General features: G+C 48.9%; 1 protein-coding gene across 1 annotated transcript in view; it reads right to left on the bottom strand.

Annotated features, from left to right (window-relative positions):
• The window catches only part of LOC121867881 (tetraspanin-15-like), a 60,449-nt gene extending 44,521 nt beyond the window's left edge, over positions 1 to 15,928 (bottom strand). Inside the window, exons 1-3 of the mRNA XM_042368005.1 lie at positions 15,809 to 15,928; positions 12,065 to 12,216; positions 2,986 to 3,039 (exon numbers count right to left, since the gene is read on the bottom strand). Coding sequence (XP_042223939.1) covers positions 2,986 to 3,039; positions 12,065 to 12,216; positions 15,809 to 15,928 — 326 coding nt within the window. The remainder of the gene's footprint in view (positions 1 to 2,985; positions 3,040 to 12,064; positions 12,217 to 15,808) is intronic.
• Positions 15,929 to 16,275: the final 347 nt, after the last annotated feature.

Raw genomic sequence — 16,275 nt, 5'->3', positions numbered from 1 at the left:
TTATAAATTACCGTAATGAAACGCCCAAGATATTTTTACTTAACCTCACACTAATCCATGGACCCACCCTTACCACCCCCCCGAAACCCCATCACCCCTACCCCAAAACCCCCATCACTTCTTCCCTCGAAATCCCATAAACCCCTATCACCCCCCCAATTAAATCCCACCCCCCCACCTAGAGGAAAATTTGTCATTCCCCCATGAAAGATCTAAGTCCCTCTCCCCCAAACCCCACCTCAATACACACCTGATGGACTTACCTATATTTTTTTTACCCGTTTTAAAGAGTCAACACAATCAATAAATTACACTCAAACTGGTGAAATTAATCGAGAAAAAACGAAAGAAATAAAAAAAAATAACCAAGTATCGTTACCCACCCTCGTCTTTACACTCAATTTCATGGACTTGTGTAATGCATAAAGAAACACTCGATATTTCTTCGCTCACTTTCAATGAATTACGTTCAAACTAGTGGAATAAGTCGATGAAAATGAGGATGAAAAAAAAAAATGAAAAACAAAATTATCCAGCCCCGTCTTGCACTCACTTCATGGACTTTCACTGGATAAAACACTTGAGAAATAAGATGAGCGTAAGTAGTGGTGGTGGTGGGCGGGTGGTGGTGGGCGGGTGGAAGAGATGGCGAGTGGGTGTGGGCGATGAGGTGGTTGGGCGAGGCAGACCACACACACACACACACACACACACACAATGTGAACATCATTAATGGCCAAACTTCGTGTATCCAGTGATGAGTGTGGCGAGAGACGGTGCTTCTTCTATTACCGTCTTGGGTTCGTTTGTCTTAGGTTTTGGGTTCGTTTGTCCTGGGTTCTAATTTCCCTAGGTTCAATTGTACCGGGTTCTAATTTCCCTAGGTTTTATTGTACCGGGTTCTAATTTCCCCGGACTCCTAAAATCTGCCTTCCGCGCAACAGGAATCCCGCCGTGCAGTTCCCCCTTCCAACCCGCTGTAGCAAGAATTCCAAGTGGGTGCTGCCCATTCGAACTAGGCAATGTAGTCTCCCTCTCTCTCCGCCTCCCCCTCACTTCCACACCCCGTAATGACCTTTCCAAGCTTACTGGGTGCATTCCAAACCTGCGGTGCCCATTTCAAGCCCACAAAGTCCCTTCCAAGCCTGCAGTTTATATTTCAAACCTGCTTCGTCCCAACCGCCCCCTCCTCCCAATTCCAAACTTCCATCGCCCCTCTGAAACCCACAATGTCACTTCCAATCCTATAGGAACACTCCAATCCTATAGGAACATTCCAATCCTACAGGGACACTCCAATCCCAGAGCAACACCCTAATCATCGAGAGTGACTGACTACGCTAACACCTCACACCAATCCAGGAAATTGACTGAGGTTAAAAACATTAATCCAATCGTCTATCTCCAATTTCCCCCCCCCCCAAACACACACAGGTAGAGGGGGTCGTAATCTCTACCATCGGGTATTCAAATCAGGTGTGAAGAGGACAATGTGAGGCTTGGGTGTGATCCATCAGGTTAAAGCGACACACCTGCCTAGCCTGGAGGTATTGGAGGGGTGTATGGTGGTGTTGGAGGGGTGTATGGTGGTGTTGGAGGGTGTATGGTGGTGTTGGAGGGTGTGTGGGTGGTGTTGGAGGGGTGTATGGTGGTGTTGAGGGCATGGTGGTGTTGGAGGTGTGTGGTGGTGTTGGAGGGTGTGTGGTGGTGTTGGAGGGTGTGGTGGTGGTGTTGGAGGGTGTGTGGTGGTGGTGTTGGAGGGGTGTATGGGTGTTGGAGGGTGTATGGTGTTGGAGGGTGTATGGTGGTGTTGGAGGGTGCATGGTGGTATGGAGGGTGTGTGGTGGTGGTGTTGGAGGGTGGTGTGGTGGTGTTGGAGGGTGTGTGGTGGTGTTGGAGGGGTGTGGGTGGTGTTGGAGGGTGTGTGGGTGGTGTTGAGGGTGTGTGGTGTTGGAGGGGTGTATGGTGGTGTTGGAGGGTGTACGGTGGTGTTGGAGGGTGTGTGGTGGTGTTGGAGGGTGTGTGGTGGTGGTGGAGAGTGTGTGGTGGTGTTGGAGGGTGTATGAATGGTATTCGAGGGTGTGTAGTGGTGTTGGAAAGTGTGTTGTGGTGTTGGAGAGTGTGTTGTGGTGTTGGAGGGTGTATAGTGGTGTTGGAGGATGTATGGTGGTGGTGCTGGGGCTGTATAGTGGCGGTGGTGGTGGATCGTGGTGGTGGAGGGTGTGGTACTGTAAGGGTGTGGTATTGAGAAGGTATGGTACAGGCAGAGTGTGGTATTGCGGGGTGTGGTACTGGTATGGTGTGGTACTGGTATGGTATTGGGAGGATGTGGTACTGGCAGGGCGTGGTACTGGCAGGGCGTGGCACTGGCAGGGTGTGGCACTGGCAGGGTGTGGCACTGGCAGGGTGTGGCACTGGGAAGGTGTGACCTAGACAAATCTGGCGAGAGGCCACACTCACTCACAGCCAGACTGAACAACACTTCAACTTTTCGGAGACAACAGGAGGGAGAGTAAAATGAGGAACTCTGTGTGGGGGGGGTGGCTCCTGCGTGGCTGTCGTCACCGTGGGGCGGGCTCGGCCGGCCGGGTCACTGGTCGGGTCGGGTCGAAGCAGGGCGAGAAGGGGCGAGGCAGAGTGGGGGCGAGGGGGGGGGCGAGGGGGGGCGAGGGGCAGGGCGGGCAGAGTAAGGCGGAGCGGGGCAAAGTAGGGGTAGGGAAGGGGTGGGACAGGGCAAGGCAGGGTACGGTAGGGCGGGGAAGGGTTGGGTTAAGAGGCTTCCTCCTCCCCCCTCTGCCCCGGCTTCATCTCTAACCTCACCTCACCCATTGCCTGCTCGTCCACCAGCGCCTCCCCCTTCCACAGCTCTCCCTCCTGCCATTGCCCTGCCCTCCACTACCCGCCCTCCTCCACGGCCCTGCCTCATCCTGGCTCCTGCCTCCTCCTAGCTCCCCGCCCTGCTCAATTCCAGGCCAGTGGGCTTACTCTAACTCAGCAGTTCTCTTAATGGCTTCACCAGGGTCAGTACCTTTCACCACACTGTGTATACACAATCACCAATTTGTGTACACACGGTCAACAGGCTCTATACACGTGGTCACCAGGCTGTGTGCATACGATCAAGAGGCCACACACACAGTCACCAGGTCACCAGTCACTCGACCTCCTGACGCAAGACTTCTCATTTTTTGGCCTCAATGGCGCAGCGTCGGCAGGTTGGGGGGGGGGCACGGCTGGGAGGGCTTAGGGGGATGGGGGCTCTAGTTCTGGGGGCAAGAGAGGTGGAGGTGCAGTGGGAGAGGAGGGTAGAAGGAGAGATGGGAAGGGAAAGGAAGGAGGAGCGGAGAAGGGAGGAGGGAAAGATAAGGAAGGAGGGGGAGGAGGAGAAAAGGGAAGGGAAGGTAATCAAGGCAATAGAAACAAAAAGAGAAAGGAAGAGGTGGGGGGAGAGGGAGGGAGAAGAGGAGGGAGAAATGAAGGAAAGTGGCAGAGGAATGAATGTGGAAGGTAAGGGGGATTAAAAGTGGAGGAGAGGAGGGGGAGTAAGAGGTGGGAGTGGATAAAGGAGAGGGGGGAGACTGAGGAAAAGTGAGAATAAGAGTAAAAGTGTGAGGGATGGAGAAAGAAGGAGGAGGGAAAGGAGAGAGAGAGGAAAGGAGAAGTGAATAAAAATTGAGAGGGGGAGAGTAAGGGGGGGGGAGAAGGGGAGAGTGATAGCCAGGTAATGGAGTGGTCAGCGTGAGGAGGTTGAAATAGTACTAAAAGCGAGGGCTTTTGTCGAGCTAAAAGTCCTGGATGGGGAGAGGGGAGACGAGGGGGATGGAGGGAGGGAGGGGAGAGAGAAATAGGGGAGGGAGAGGAGAGATGAGGGGTAAGGGGAGAGAAAGGAGAGAGAGAGAGAGAGATGACAAGATGTAGGGGAGAGGGAGACAGGGAACAGAGGAGAGAAGAGTGGTTACCAAAACTACCACCATGAAAATATTCTCCAAAACTGCCTTTAAGCTCCCCTCCACCCCCCCCCCTCAAGCAGGTATCAAAGACGTGGCTCAGGTGTTGGGGAATGACAGGCGTGACGGGTTGTGACAGACGGCGTGACGGGGAGAGAGAAGGGCGTAACCTCAAGGGAACCACCAGCACTAACGTCACATCTCAGTCCCTTGTACCTGACACTCACACTACCACCTCCGCCTCCTCTCAGACCGGCTCCTGACGTGTGAGGCAGGACAGGCGACGTGTGAAGATGAGTGTGTGCTGAGGGCATATTACACCACCATCACCATAATGTGTCAAGGGCTCAAGGCAATACATATTATCTTCACTGCACGCACGCACGCACGCACGCACGCACGCACGCACGCACGCACGCGGCAAGAGGTAACAGGTAACGGAGCAGCAACATCGTGAGAGGAGGGAAGATGAGAAATGATGGAGAAGGATTTGTGGAGGGAGGGAGGGAGGGAGGACCGGAGGAATGAGGGAGAGAGGGTAGGAAGGAGGAGCGAGAAGGAGGAGGGGAGGAGAGTCAGAAGGTAGATGGAGGGAGATACACTGATGGGATGGGGTAGGAGAAAGAGACGCAGTGAGGGGAAGAGAGGAGCAGGAAGGTGAAAGGGGGAGCAGGCTAGAGTTGTCGAGGAGGTGGGAGAGGGGCCAGGAGAGGGAGAGGGGCTGGGGAGAGGGAGAGGGGCTGGGGAGAGTGGGAGGGGCTGGGGAGAGTGGGGAGGGCTGGGGAGAGTGGGAGGAGGGGCCGGGGAGAGGGGGAGGCTGGGAGAGTGGGGAGGGGCTGGGGAGGGGGGAGGGGTTGGGGACAGTGGAGGAGGGCCGGGGAGAGGGAGAGGGCCGAGGAGAGTGGGAGAGGCTGAGGAGGAGGGGAGAGGGGCCAGGGACAGTGGGAGAGGGCCGTGGAGAGTGGGAGTGGGCTGGGAGAGGGGAGAGGGCAGGACAAACCCCGGAGACTCGCAGTGTACCCGACTCCCTCATTTTCCTAACAGCGACCTGACTTACTCAAACACTCCCACTCAACTTAACTTTCCATTCCAAGCTTGGTGCCTTCCCGAGGGGCTTTGTGGTGGGGCTTGGAGGGTGGCTGAGTCAGTGGCTTTGTGTGAGTGAATGGCTTTGTGAGAGTGAGTGAGTGGCATTGTGGTAGGGTAGGAGGGTGGCTGAGTGAGTGGTGTGAGTGAGTGGCATTGTGGTAGGGTAGGATGGTGGCTGAGTGAGTGGTGTAAGTGAGTGACATTGTGGTAGGGTAGCTGAGTGAGTGGTGTGAATGAGTGAGTGAGTGAGTGGTGTGAGTGAGAGAAGGTGGACAGGTGGGAGAGGGAGGAGTAGTTCACGCATGGCAAAGTGAGTTACAGCAAGGCAGATTAAATTGAATATATATATTTTTTTTTGGGGGGGGGGAGGTGGGGATGGGGATTAGTGCGTGGCTGGATGGCGTAGCGAGGGTTGGATGGCTTTAGTATGATTGATGGATGGTTTAGCTTTGTTGCTGGATGGCTTAACAAAGAGCATTAGACACTTTGAAACTTCTGACCTCCACCCCCCCGACAGACGGCCGTAACAAGACACCTCACAATCTTCCCTTTCTCCACTTAGCGTAGATATCACTCCCTCTATACTCCCAATTCCCTCCTTCCTCACCAGCCTGTTCTTCCTCTTCCTATCGAGTCATGTTCCTCCTCCTCATTTTATTCTCCTACTCTCTATTATTATTCCTCTTCTTTCTCTAATCTCCTCCTCATTCTCCTCCTGCTGCTCCTCTTCCTCCAATCTCCTCCTGCTTCTTTTCTTCCTCCTCTTGCTCCTCCACTTCCTCCTCTTTCTTTACTTCTTTAATTCTCGGTACAGCGGGCCAGAGCAAGCAATTACTAATCACTATTTACTGGTCACATTTTTAAGGCTTTATGGTCAGGTATTAATTGGTCTGTCTGTCTGTCTGTCTGTCCGTCACACACACACACACACACACACACACAGTTGTTGCTCTCCCCACACTAAACACACATCCACACACGGTAAATTTCCCCATACGATCAGGAAAGTTTGTGTGTGTGTGTGTGTGTGTGTGTGTGCGCGCGCGCAAATACCTGGTGGCGAGAGACAGAGGGGCGCCACTGAGAGACAGGAGACAGTGTGAGACATAACCCAACCCTGCACTGAGAGAGAGAGAGAGAGAGAGTGGAAAGAGAGAGCCAATAGGGGGGGAGTAAACTTGTCTGAATCTGACCATCATTCCTTTTGGTATTTCCGGTGAAGTGTACACAACGACCAGCTATGGGGGTCTGAATCCTAACCTAACCTAACCTTAACTAACCTAAATTGACCTAACAACACAAACTTAACCTAACCTAAACTATCCTAATTTAACCTAGCCTAGTGTGTGTGTGTGTGTGTGTGTGTGTGTGTGTGTGTGTGTGTGAGAGAGAGAGAGCCAACACACCTGCAGCCCCCCCGCTCACCCTAACAAGGTCGTTTCTGTAGACCAAATCGTTTTAAAGAGCCCGATGCGTTTCCGAACAGTAAATCGGACGTAAAACTCAGATCGAACGAGGAAATTTAGTGAGTTTATCTTTATCCAATAGTGAACTGACTCCGAGGCAGGCAGGAAGGAGGGAGGGAGGGAGGGAGGGAGGGAGGGAGGGAGGGAGGAGATATATAAAGCAGGGTGACTTAACTGAACTACTGATTAGAGAAAGTGAACTGACTCTGAAACAGGCAGTAGCAGCGGAGGAGGGAGGGTGAGGATGGCAGGGTGATACTGAACTGACTCCGAGGCAGGTAGCAGTGGAGGGAGAGCGAGGGAGGCTGCAGTGAGAGAGGGGTCACCTGGATAGTTTGATTATCATTTTCTGGAGTTGTAACTTATTGTGTAAAAGGCTCAGGTAACAGTCAGTAAGTTATATAAGTAGTAATTCTAACTGACCGACTGACTGAATTAACTAATTTAACTGACCGGGATACATTTTGTTGAGCCAGTAAGTTCTATGGGTAGTAATTCTGACTGACTGTGACCGAATGACTGACTGACAGGTTAATAAACACACTGACTGACAGATCTGACTCGTTGAACAACTGAATGACTGACACGACCAATACCTGTGCTAATAACTCCACTAATTATTTATATTTTCTTTAATTACTTTTAGTCAGCTTAACCTACCGCCTTCCCTGACATGACTGATAATGTTAAATTCCCCCCCCCCCCACGTGAGGGATAGAATTTTTTCCCCCCAGGATTAACACAACAATGGCGGACACTACGTTATCCTCGTGTCTCACCTGAATTATATTTGCATTAGATTTGCTTCGTTGGTAGGGAGAGGCAGTCTGGACACCAACACAAAGAGTCTGATAGATTTAACCTAACCTAACCTAACCTAACCAACCCTAACCAAACCAAACCTAACCTAACCAAACTTAACCTAACCTAACCTTTTCACATTTACAATCTACATGGTAATTGTAAAGGTGTTGAGCCATATGGGAATACCATCACGATTTGATTTATAAACAATATTACAGGTGTGACAGGTGTGACAGGTGTGGCAAGTACAGATAGAAGAAACAAGTACAGGTATAGGTATTTTAAGGGAAAAATATTAGTACTGAACGACATAATACGTAGGTAATAGTGAACATTTATTACGCTACTACAACAGGTGCAAGTACAGCTATAATACAGGTCCAGGTATAGTTAGTGTATCTCCAGGTAGAGTTAGAAAATAGCTCAAGGTAAATTTATATTATATCTCCAGGTACAATAACTTCTACATGTTAATAGCACATAAACTTAGTCCATAAGTTAGTAGTGGTGTAGACCCCCTTGTCACACCATCATCGTGTGTGTGTGTGTGCGAGAGAGATCAAAGACTCCGGGCTGTTACCCTTGAGGAGCCACCACCACCACCTCAGACTCACCTCCACTAAGTAAATTGTGGATGTGTTTAAATTTACACCTCCAGGTAAGACACATGGCCACTGGTCAATACCCCGACACGTTTATTCCCACCTCGTGACCATCAGGGGGGAGATGTGTTGGTGAAGACTCGAACCACCACCACCACCACTATCTCCACCATCACCAGCGCGTGCATGGTGAAGGAGTCGCTAAATTTACACGTTGGACAAAATACATGACCACTGTCAATCCCTCACGACGAGACCCAACGTGGCCATCATACGTCAGCAAAACATTTATATTTTCCAATACCAGATGAATGTTGCACGAGTTGCCTGGTGTGTGTGTGTGTGTGTGTGTGTAACACACCGTGACCTGTAAATTCTTTTATACAAGCCTAGACACTTAAAGAACAGTGAGTCAGCTCTATAACTGTAGGGAACAGTGACGTCATTCAACATGTTGAAACTATTATTCCACTTTCCTGCAAGGTCTGAGGCAACTTGTGGCCATACGACCTAGTGTTGGTAGTGAACAGTGGGGGGTATGGGGAGGAAGAGGGCAAGGGTGCATGTGGTGGGGGGGGTGCATGTGGTGTGTGTCGCTGCTGACGTTTGCATCTGGGACGTGTGTGAGGGCGGTTCTCTACCGAAATGTTTTGTCACTTAAAAAAAATAAACCACAGTTTCCAAGAATTGGTCTTTAACTGTTAAGGAACAGTTACCAAAAAAAAATCCTTGCAGGCCAGAAACAATACATCACTCAGGGGAGTAACACACACACACACACACACACACACACACACACACACACACACACACACACACACACACACCAAAACAAAAATATGGAACGTTTTCGATATAAATTCTACAGCAATGAGACGTCAGTGGTGAGGGCAACACTGCCCCCCCCACACACCTGAAAAAATTACACTCGAGTATTGAGGTGTGGAGATGTGATTAATGTTTCCCCAGGTAGAGGAGAAGGATAACTTTCAGGACATCTGGGAGTTTGTTCTTGACGCCCTCCCAAGACGTGTTAGACCAGAGGTGGAAGAAAACGTGGGGGTTCAAAGTTGCCTAAGAGCACATCACAGGTAATGACCCACAACACACTATAAAATGGCGTCTTGTGGGTAAGTAAAGGTGATGAGGGTGAATGGTGGCGCTGAAAACACTCTCGCAAGGGGTCAACAGCGGTGATGTAACGGACGATAAAACTGACCTATTCTACACCAACCTTCACCTCTCATTAAACCACAACTCTCACCCCTCATAAACCACAACCTTCACCCCTCATAAACCACAACCCTCACAAGCCGCAACTCTCACTCCTCATAAACCACAACTCTCACCCCTCATAAACCACAACCCTCACAAGCCGCAACTCTCACTCCTCATAAACCACAACTCTCACCCCTCATAAACCACAACTCTCAAAAGCCACAACTCTCACTCCTCATAAACCACAACTCTCATAAAACCACAACCTCACCCTCATAAACCACAACCCTCACCCCTCATAAACCACAACCCTCACCCCTCATAAACCACAACTCTCACCCCTCATAAACCACAGCCCTCACCCCTCATAAACCACAGCCCTCACCCCTCATAAACCACAACTCTCACCCCTCATAAACCACAACCCTCACCCCTCATAAACCACAACCCTTACGCATCAAAATTCAAAACAAACAAACACCTTTTCTCAATCAGACACAAACACAAGATGGAAGACAGGCCACCAATCAGATCCTTCGCTGGGTGTGACGTCAATAGGGGTAAACACACCCGCCTTCCTTAATTACCTGTACAAATTAATTACATTTTATAACTTCCAAACTTCGTCCATAAGATAATTATAAAAAGTGAACTAAATTACAAACGTCTATTTAAATAATGTTAATACTAATAATTATTATCCGATTTAACTAATAATTTGGCTGCTAACGAATATAATTTATAGTAGATTATCTTCCTCTAATTCTGGTAAACATATAATAATCCTATAAAATAATCTACCTCGTGAGTCTCTGTTTATTGCTTAATATTTATACTAATATTTTCATTGCGTTAAATAGATAAATGATTAAATTATATATATTTCTTGGGCTCATGGATTACTAAGAGGATTCTAACTGTTATTTATTTATGTTCATGTTGCCTTTATTGTTTTATCATGAGTTTATTATTATCATCATTAACTTTACTCTTACTCCTGTCATTAATATCATTACAATTATCGTCATCACCTGTACAAATAATTAGAATAATAATTTAATGTTTTCAATACGAGAGGATGAATATAAATTATGATTAGTGTTACCGGCAAAGATTTCATTCACTTAATTATCTAAATTATTTTGAGTCAATCACTTCCACTCTTGTCAATCACTGTGTGTGTGTGTGTGTGTGTGTGTGTGTGTGTGTGTGTGTGTGCGTGCGTGCGTGCGTGCGTGCGCGTGTGTGTGTAGTGATGAAGACGACAAAGAGAAGATAAAATTAATATGACACACACATATTTATCTAGAACACACCTGCACTACACACCTGTCTCACCCAGGTAACACGCTTGATCAGGGAAGAATTAATTTGAGGGCAAGCGAAGGATAAGGGCGTAGTAGAATATAAGGGAATGTGCCTTATACAGTGTCTTGCCTTATATAGGAACCCGCCATACAAAAGAACCCACAGTATAAAGGAACCCACCGTGTAAAGGAACCCACCGTGTAAAGGAACCCACCGTAAAGGAACCCACCGTATAAAGGAACCCACCGTATAAAAAACCCACCGTATAAAAAACCCACCGTATATAAAGGAACCCACCGCATAAAGGAACCTGCACTGTATAAAAGGGAACCCACCGCATAAAGGAAAACCCACCGCATAAAGGAACCCACCGCATAAAGGAACCCACCGCATAAAGGAACCCACCGTATAAAGGAACTCACCGCATAAAGGAACCCACCGCATAAAGGAACCCACCGCATAAAGGAACCCACCGCATAAAGGAACCCACCGCATAAAGGAACCCACCGCATAAAGGAACCCACCGTATAAAGGAACCCACCGTATAAAGGAACCCACCGTATAAAGGAACCCACCGCATAAAGGAACCCACCGTATAAAGGAACCCACCGTATATTAGGGTCAGCCAGAAGCGGAACACAACGGGTCTTCAGTATGGGACGTAGCATAAAGGCGATGTTACAGCTAGACCAAATCCCCGCGGCTTCCCACCTTCTACCGCAGTCTACCCGAGTCTACCGGCGAGTTTACTGTCAGTTTCACCAGAATATACCCTCAGGTTTACTTTATTCTGCTTTTCACTTCACCTGAATTTACCTTTAGGCTCCCCTGGGGTTATCTGAGTTCCCCCTGAGTTTACTGTCAAGTCTTTCTGAGTTTATCTCCAAGTTTACTTTATAGTTTACACGAGTTTACTGTTACGAATACCCAAATTTATCACCTTGACTTTATTATAACGTTTACCTGAGTTTACCTTGAAATTTACCTACGTTTACCTTAGATTTTAACCTTAAAGTTTACCTTAGTCTACCTTAAACTTCACCTGACGACGACGACAGCTACCTGAGTTTACCTGGCCGCCTGGTGTATAGTACCTGTTGACCTTCACCTTGATCCCATTTTGACCAAAACTTGATTACGTAGAGGAGGGGCGACTGAAGGCTTTACCAGAGGCCGCCACTAACAAGCTGGTTGGTCACTGCAACTCCCACCTGGGTTACGTAACACCGCTGGGAGAGGGAAGGGATGAGGGGGGCAGGGGGGGGGGAGGGGAGGTACAGTGGGATCCATGAATCAATGACATGTAAAACGCCAGGATAATTTAGGGCAAATCACCTGAAAATCAACCACTCCAGATTATTTCACTTGAAGATTAACTACCCTAACCTAACCTAACCTGACCTAACCTAATCTTCAGATACGTAACCATTTCAGACTTAAAGAACCCCCCAACAAGTTCGGAAAACCAAAGGGACAGGTAAACACCAGGTAATTGATTGCACGCGAGCACCAAACAGGAAAAGAACAATGCGGATCACAACTTTTTTCCCTCCCTCTTGGTGTGGGAACCTGCAGACACAGAGCCCATGACACAGAGTACGAGATAAAGGCCAGGTAATTTAAGGCTTACAGGTAGGTGAGGCGGACACAGGTGAGCGAGATCTTGATGACCCAAAGGCGAGACAGCGACCAGGATATAAACTCGAGGGAAATGGGACAGCAGTGTGATGGTTCAGGGCTGGTGGCACAGGATGGGACACTGGCACCTATAATTCCTGGTTCCTGTTGACGAGGTTGGACACAGAGATGGCACAAAATGGACACTGGTACCTATAATTCCTGGTTCCTGTTGACGAGGTTGGACACAGAGATGGAACAAAATGGACACTGGCACCTATAATTCTTGGACCTGGTGATGAAGAGTTACAATGACGGAACAAAACTGACACCTATAATCCTTAGTTTCTGGTGACGAATATATACAATGACAGACCAAAACAAACACTATGACTGACATCTATAATCCTCCATATAAAAAATAATCCCTAAGCTGCAGCAGTATTCATGTGTATAAAGCAGCTCTCTACCATTAGCCTAATCTGTATGATAATGTTATTGCAGTATTAACATATTCTTGAGTTAAAGCTCCGGAAATTATTTATACAGACAGACAAACAGAGTAAAGCCTTTTATATACCCTCCACTCAAGCATGTTTTAGCAGGGGATAATAACCAGGAAGGTAACTAATGTAATTTATGATATAATAGCCTTCACAACTAATAACACGCACACACGCACACACACACACGCACACGAGCGCGCACACACACACACACACACACACACACACACACACACACACACGCACGCACGCACGCACGCACGCACGCACGAGCGCGCACACACACACACACCTTTTTTTAACCTCTCAAAGTTGTCGTTTAGTGTGGGAAGAGACGTTCTGAACGGTGCTTAAAGACCCGGGTCCCTGAAACACATGAATACATTAAAACAAAAACAACAACTCGCTAACAACAAAACTCATGGGAACGTAACAACTTTCTGACAACAAAAACACACGTATCAACAAGACTGCCCGAGGGCCTCATGTCATCTCGTTACGCTGTTCAGTCATGTGACCAACTCTTTACTAAGAGTGACCTTGACCTCTGACCCCCCATAAAAATATATATATCGGTATCTGGTAATAATGATGTAGACAATAATTAGAGTTTTATAATAATTTAATTAACACTAAAGTTTGATGTGTTGAGAAGTATCGCGTCCCTCCCCCCCCTCCAGACGGACAAACACACGGACAGACACAAACTAACTACTATACTCGTCACTTGGGTAATCATTAACCCCAGTTTTTCAGTGCCAAATTTTACCTTCTTCCCTGGAGACTCACTCGCTCACTCACTAATTCCACGTCTCGGAGATTGGTGAGAGACTGTACAGTACGTGCAAGTAAACACAGAGGTCAATCAAGTCTCTCTCTCTCTCTCTGAGCTACACTAATCACACATCACCATTCCTTACCCTCGCCACGCCTCTCTCTCTCCCATCATAACCTCACCTTCCCTTCTTGGACTTCCTCCTCCTCCCTCTCTACATCACCCACACCCACCCACCCCATACATCCCCGGTGTTTATGTCGTGTGTTTCTACCCCTGCCGCCCTCCCCTCGGTACACACTGCCACCACCCTCACTGCCTTACGAAGAGAGAGAGAGAGAGAGAGAGAGAGAGAGAGAGAGAGAGAGAGAGAGAGAGAGAGAGAGAGAGAGAGAGAGAGAGAGGAGGAGTGAGTGAGGAGTGAGTGAGTGAGTGAGTGAGTGAGTGAGTGAGTGAGGAGTGAGTGAGTGAGTGAGTGAGTGAGTGTGTGTGTGTGTGTGTGTGTGTGTTTTCCAAGTCCTTTCAATGCTCTATCATATAATATTCCAATAGCAATTAATTCCTCCTACCTGTCACAATCTACCAGCATTGATTACTTCCTCCCTGCCGCCATAAGGAGAGAAAGAGAAGGGGGGTGGGGGATGTTTACCAATCACGCCAGGACTGGGAAAAATCCTCTTCTCCATCAATCACCCCACTTAACCCCCTACCTCCCCTCACTGCCAACAACCGGTCTACGCCATTATCTCTCTCTCTCAGGAGGGTCAATCCATCATCTCACACTCGCCCTGAGCTACACTGATCAAACACCATCCATCCTCTTAACCCCCTCTCACCTGTCACACCTCTCCCTCCTCCATCATACACGCACACACGACCCACCACCGACCCACTCATTCCAAGACCTGCATTATCATTCTAAGTAACTTCCAATCAGCTTAAAGATTCTCTCTCTCTCAGCCCTGCCCTCATCTCTTCTCTCTTCAGTATTACTCTCACTCATCATCTACCCACGCGTGTCTGTCTGTCTGTCTGTCGGTCGGTCTGCTTCGGAAAACTCTATGACAAAATTCTTCCACAAGACTGTTAAGAATAGATTAGGAAATATTGTGGGGGGGTTGAGGGGAGGGGGGTGAGGGGTGAGAGGAGGGGAGGGGTGAGGGGAGGGGGGTGAGGGGAGGGGGGAGGGGAGGGGGAGGTGAGGGGAGGGGGGGGGTGAGGGGAGGGGGAGGGGGAGGGGGGGGGTGGGGGAGGGGGGTGAGGTGAGGGGAGGGGAGGTGAGGGAGGGGGGGCTTAGGGAGGCAGGGCCACCACGTCAAATATCGTCGGTGAGAGAGCCTTGAGAAAACCCAACTTTCATGCCGAGTTTGCAGTTTGACTTTCTAATTGGATCTCCCCTTAATAACTTTCTCTTCTTGTGTTTGTTCCAATCCTGATTTTCCTCTTTCCCTTAACCCCTTCTCTTCTCTTTCCTCCTTCTCCCTCCTCTTTCCCTCCTTCTCCTCTTCCTTCCTTTCTTCCTCCTCCTCCTCCTCCTCCCAGTCTTAGGGTGTGACCAAGTCCAAACACAAAAGCATCAAGGAAACTTTTTATGAAACTTCTCCTGAAAAAAAAAAACTTTGAACACTCGGGGCCAAAAAACTCTAAACCGATGGTGCTCAAAACTGCGATCTGAGAAGGTGTTTTCGTGAGAGAATTAGAGTTAAGTTCCTCCCAAGTACCTGGAGAATACCTGCAGGGGGTGTGAGGGGTCTCCTATGGTGCAGGGTGGAAAGAAGGGGTAAGAAAGGGGGTGAAGGGGTAGGGAAAGGGGTGAAGGGGTAGGAAAGGGTGAGGTAGGGGGGAAGGGGGGTGAAGGGGCAGGAAAGGGGTGAAGGGGTAGGGAAGAGGGTGAAGGGGTAGGAAAAGGGTGGGGGTAGGGAAAGGGGGGTGGGGGGGGTAGGGAAGGGGGGGGGGTAGGGGGTAGGAAAGGTGAGGGGGTGAGGGGTAGGAAAGGGGTGAAGGGGTAGGAAAGGGGTGAGGAAAGGGGGGTAGGAAAGGGGTAGGAGGGGGTAGGAAGGGGTAGGGGCAAAAGGGGCTGAGGGGAAAGGGGTGAGGGGGGGCAGGAGGTGAGGGGTGGAAGGGAGGGAAAGGGGGGAAGGGGTGAGGGGGTGAAAGGGTGTGGGGTGGGGGGGTGAGGGGTGAAAGGTGTTGGGGTAGGTAAACAGTAAAGACAATAAACAAACAAAGATCTATTAACAACAAAATAATTCTCCATCGAACAGTAAACAGAGTAAACAAACAATTATCTAGCAAACAGTAAACAACAGTAAACACGCGTCCAGCAAACAGTAAACAACAGTAAACACGCGTCCAGCAAACAGTAAACACCAATAAAAAAAATAATAATTCCCATCACCTTTGTCGACAAGATGAAACAGTTCATCAACAACTGTTTTACCGCATGAAGTAATAACTGAAGTAAAGGTGTTCTAACGTAGCCAACTCTGTCATGTAGTGAGGAAGGTATTGAGAAGGCGAGGAAGGCGTTGAGACGGTGAGGAGGAGGCGAGGAAGATGTCGAGGAGGCGAGGAAGGCGTCGAAGCAGTGACCCATACCAGCAACCTCCACCACGCCGACATGACCTCTCCATCAGGTCGACCTTCACGCCATGAAATATTGGAAAGGACCAAATGGGTGAGGGAAAGAGAGTCTACAGGGAAAGATGAGAAAGGTGAGAGATTAAGGGAAGAAGGAGGAGGAGAGAGAGGAGAGAAAAGGGGAGAGGAGTGGTGAAGATGTGGGCGTTGAGAGGTAGAGGGAGGGAGGGAAGGAGGGTTTGAGGAGAGGGAGGTAAGAAGGGTTTGAAGAGAGGTTGAGGAGGGAGGTAAGGAGGGTTTGAGGAGAGGATGAAGGAAGTAAGGAGGGTTTGAAGAGAGGTAGAGGAGGAAGGGAAGGAAGGT

The sequence above is a fragment of the Homarus americanus genome, unplaced genomic scaffold, assembly GCF_018991925.1.
Source record: "Homarus americanus isolate GMGI-L3 unplaced genomic scaffold, GMGI_Hamer_2.0 scaffold37032, whole genome shotgun sequence".
Lineage (NCBI taxonomy): Eukaryota > Metazoa > Arthropoda > Malacostraca > Decapoda > Nephropidae > Homarus > Homarus americanus.
The sequence above is the reverse complement of the archived record's forward strand: the minus strand, read 5'-3'. Positions and strand labels throughout refer to the sequence as shown.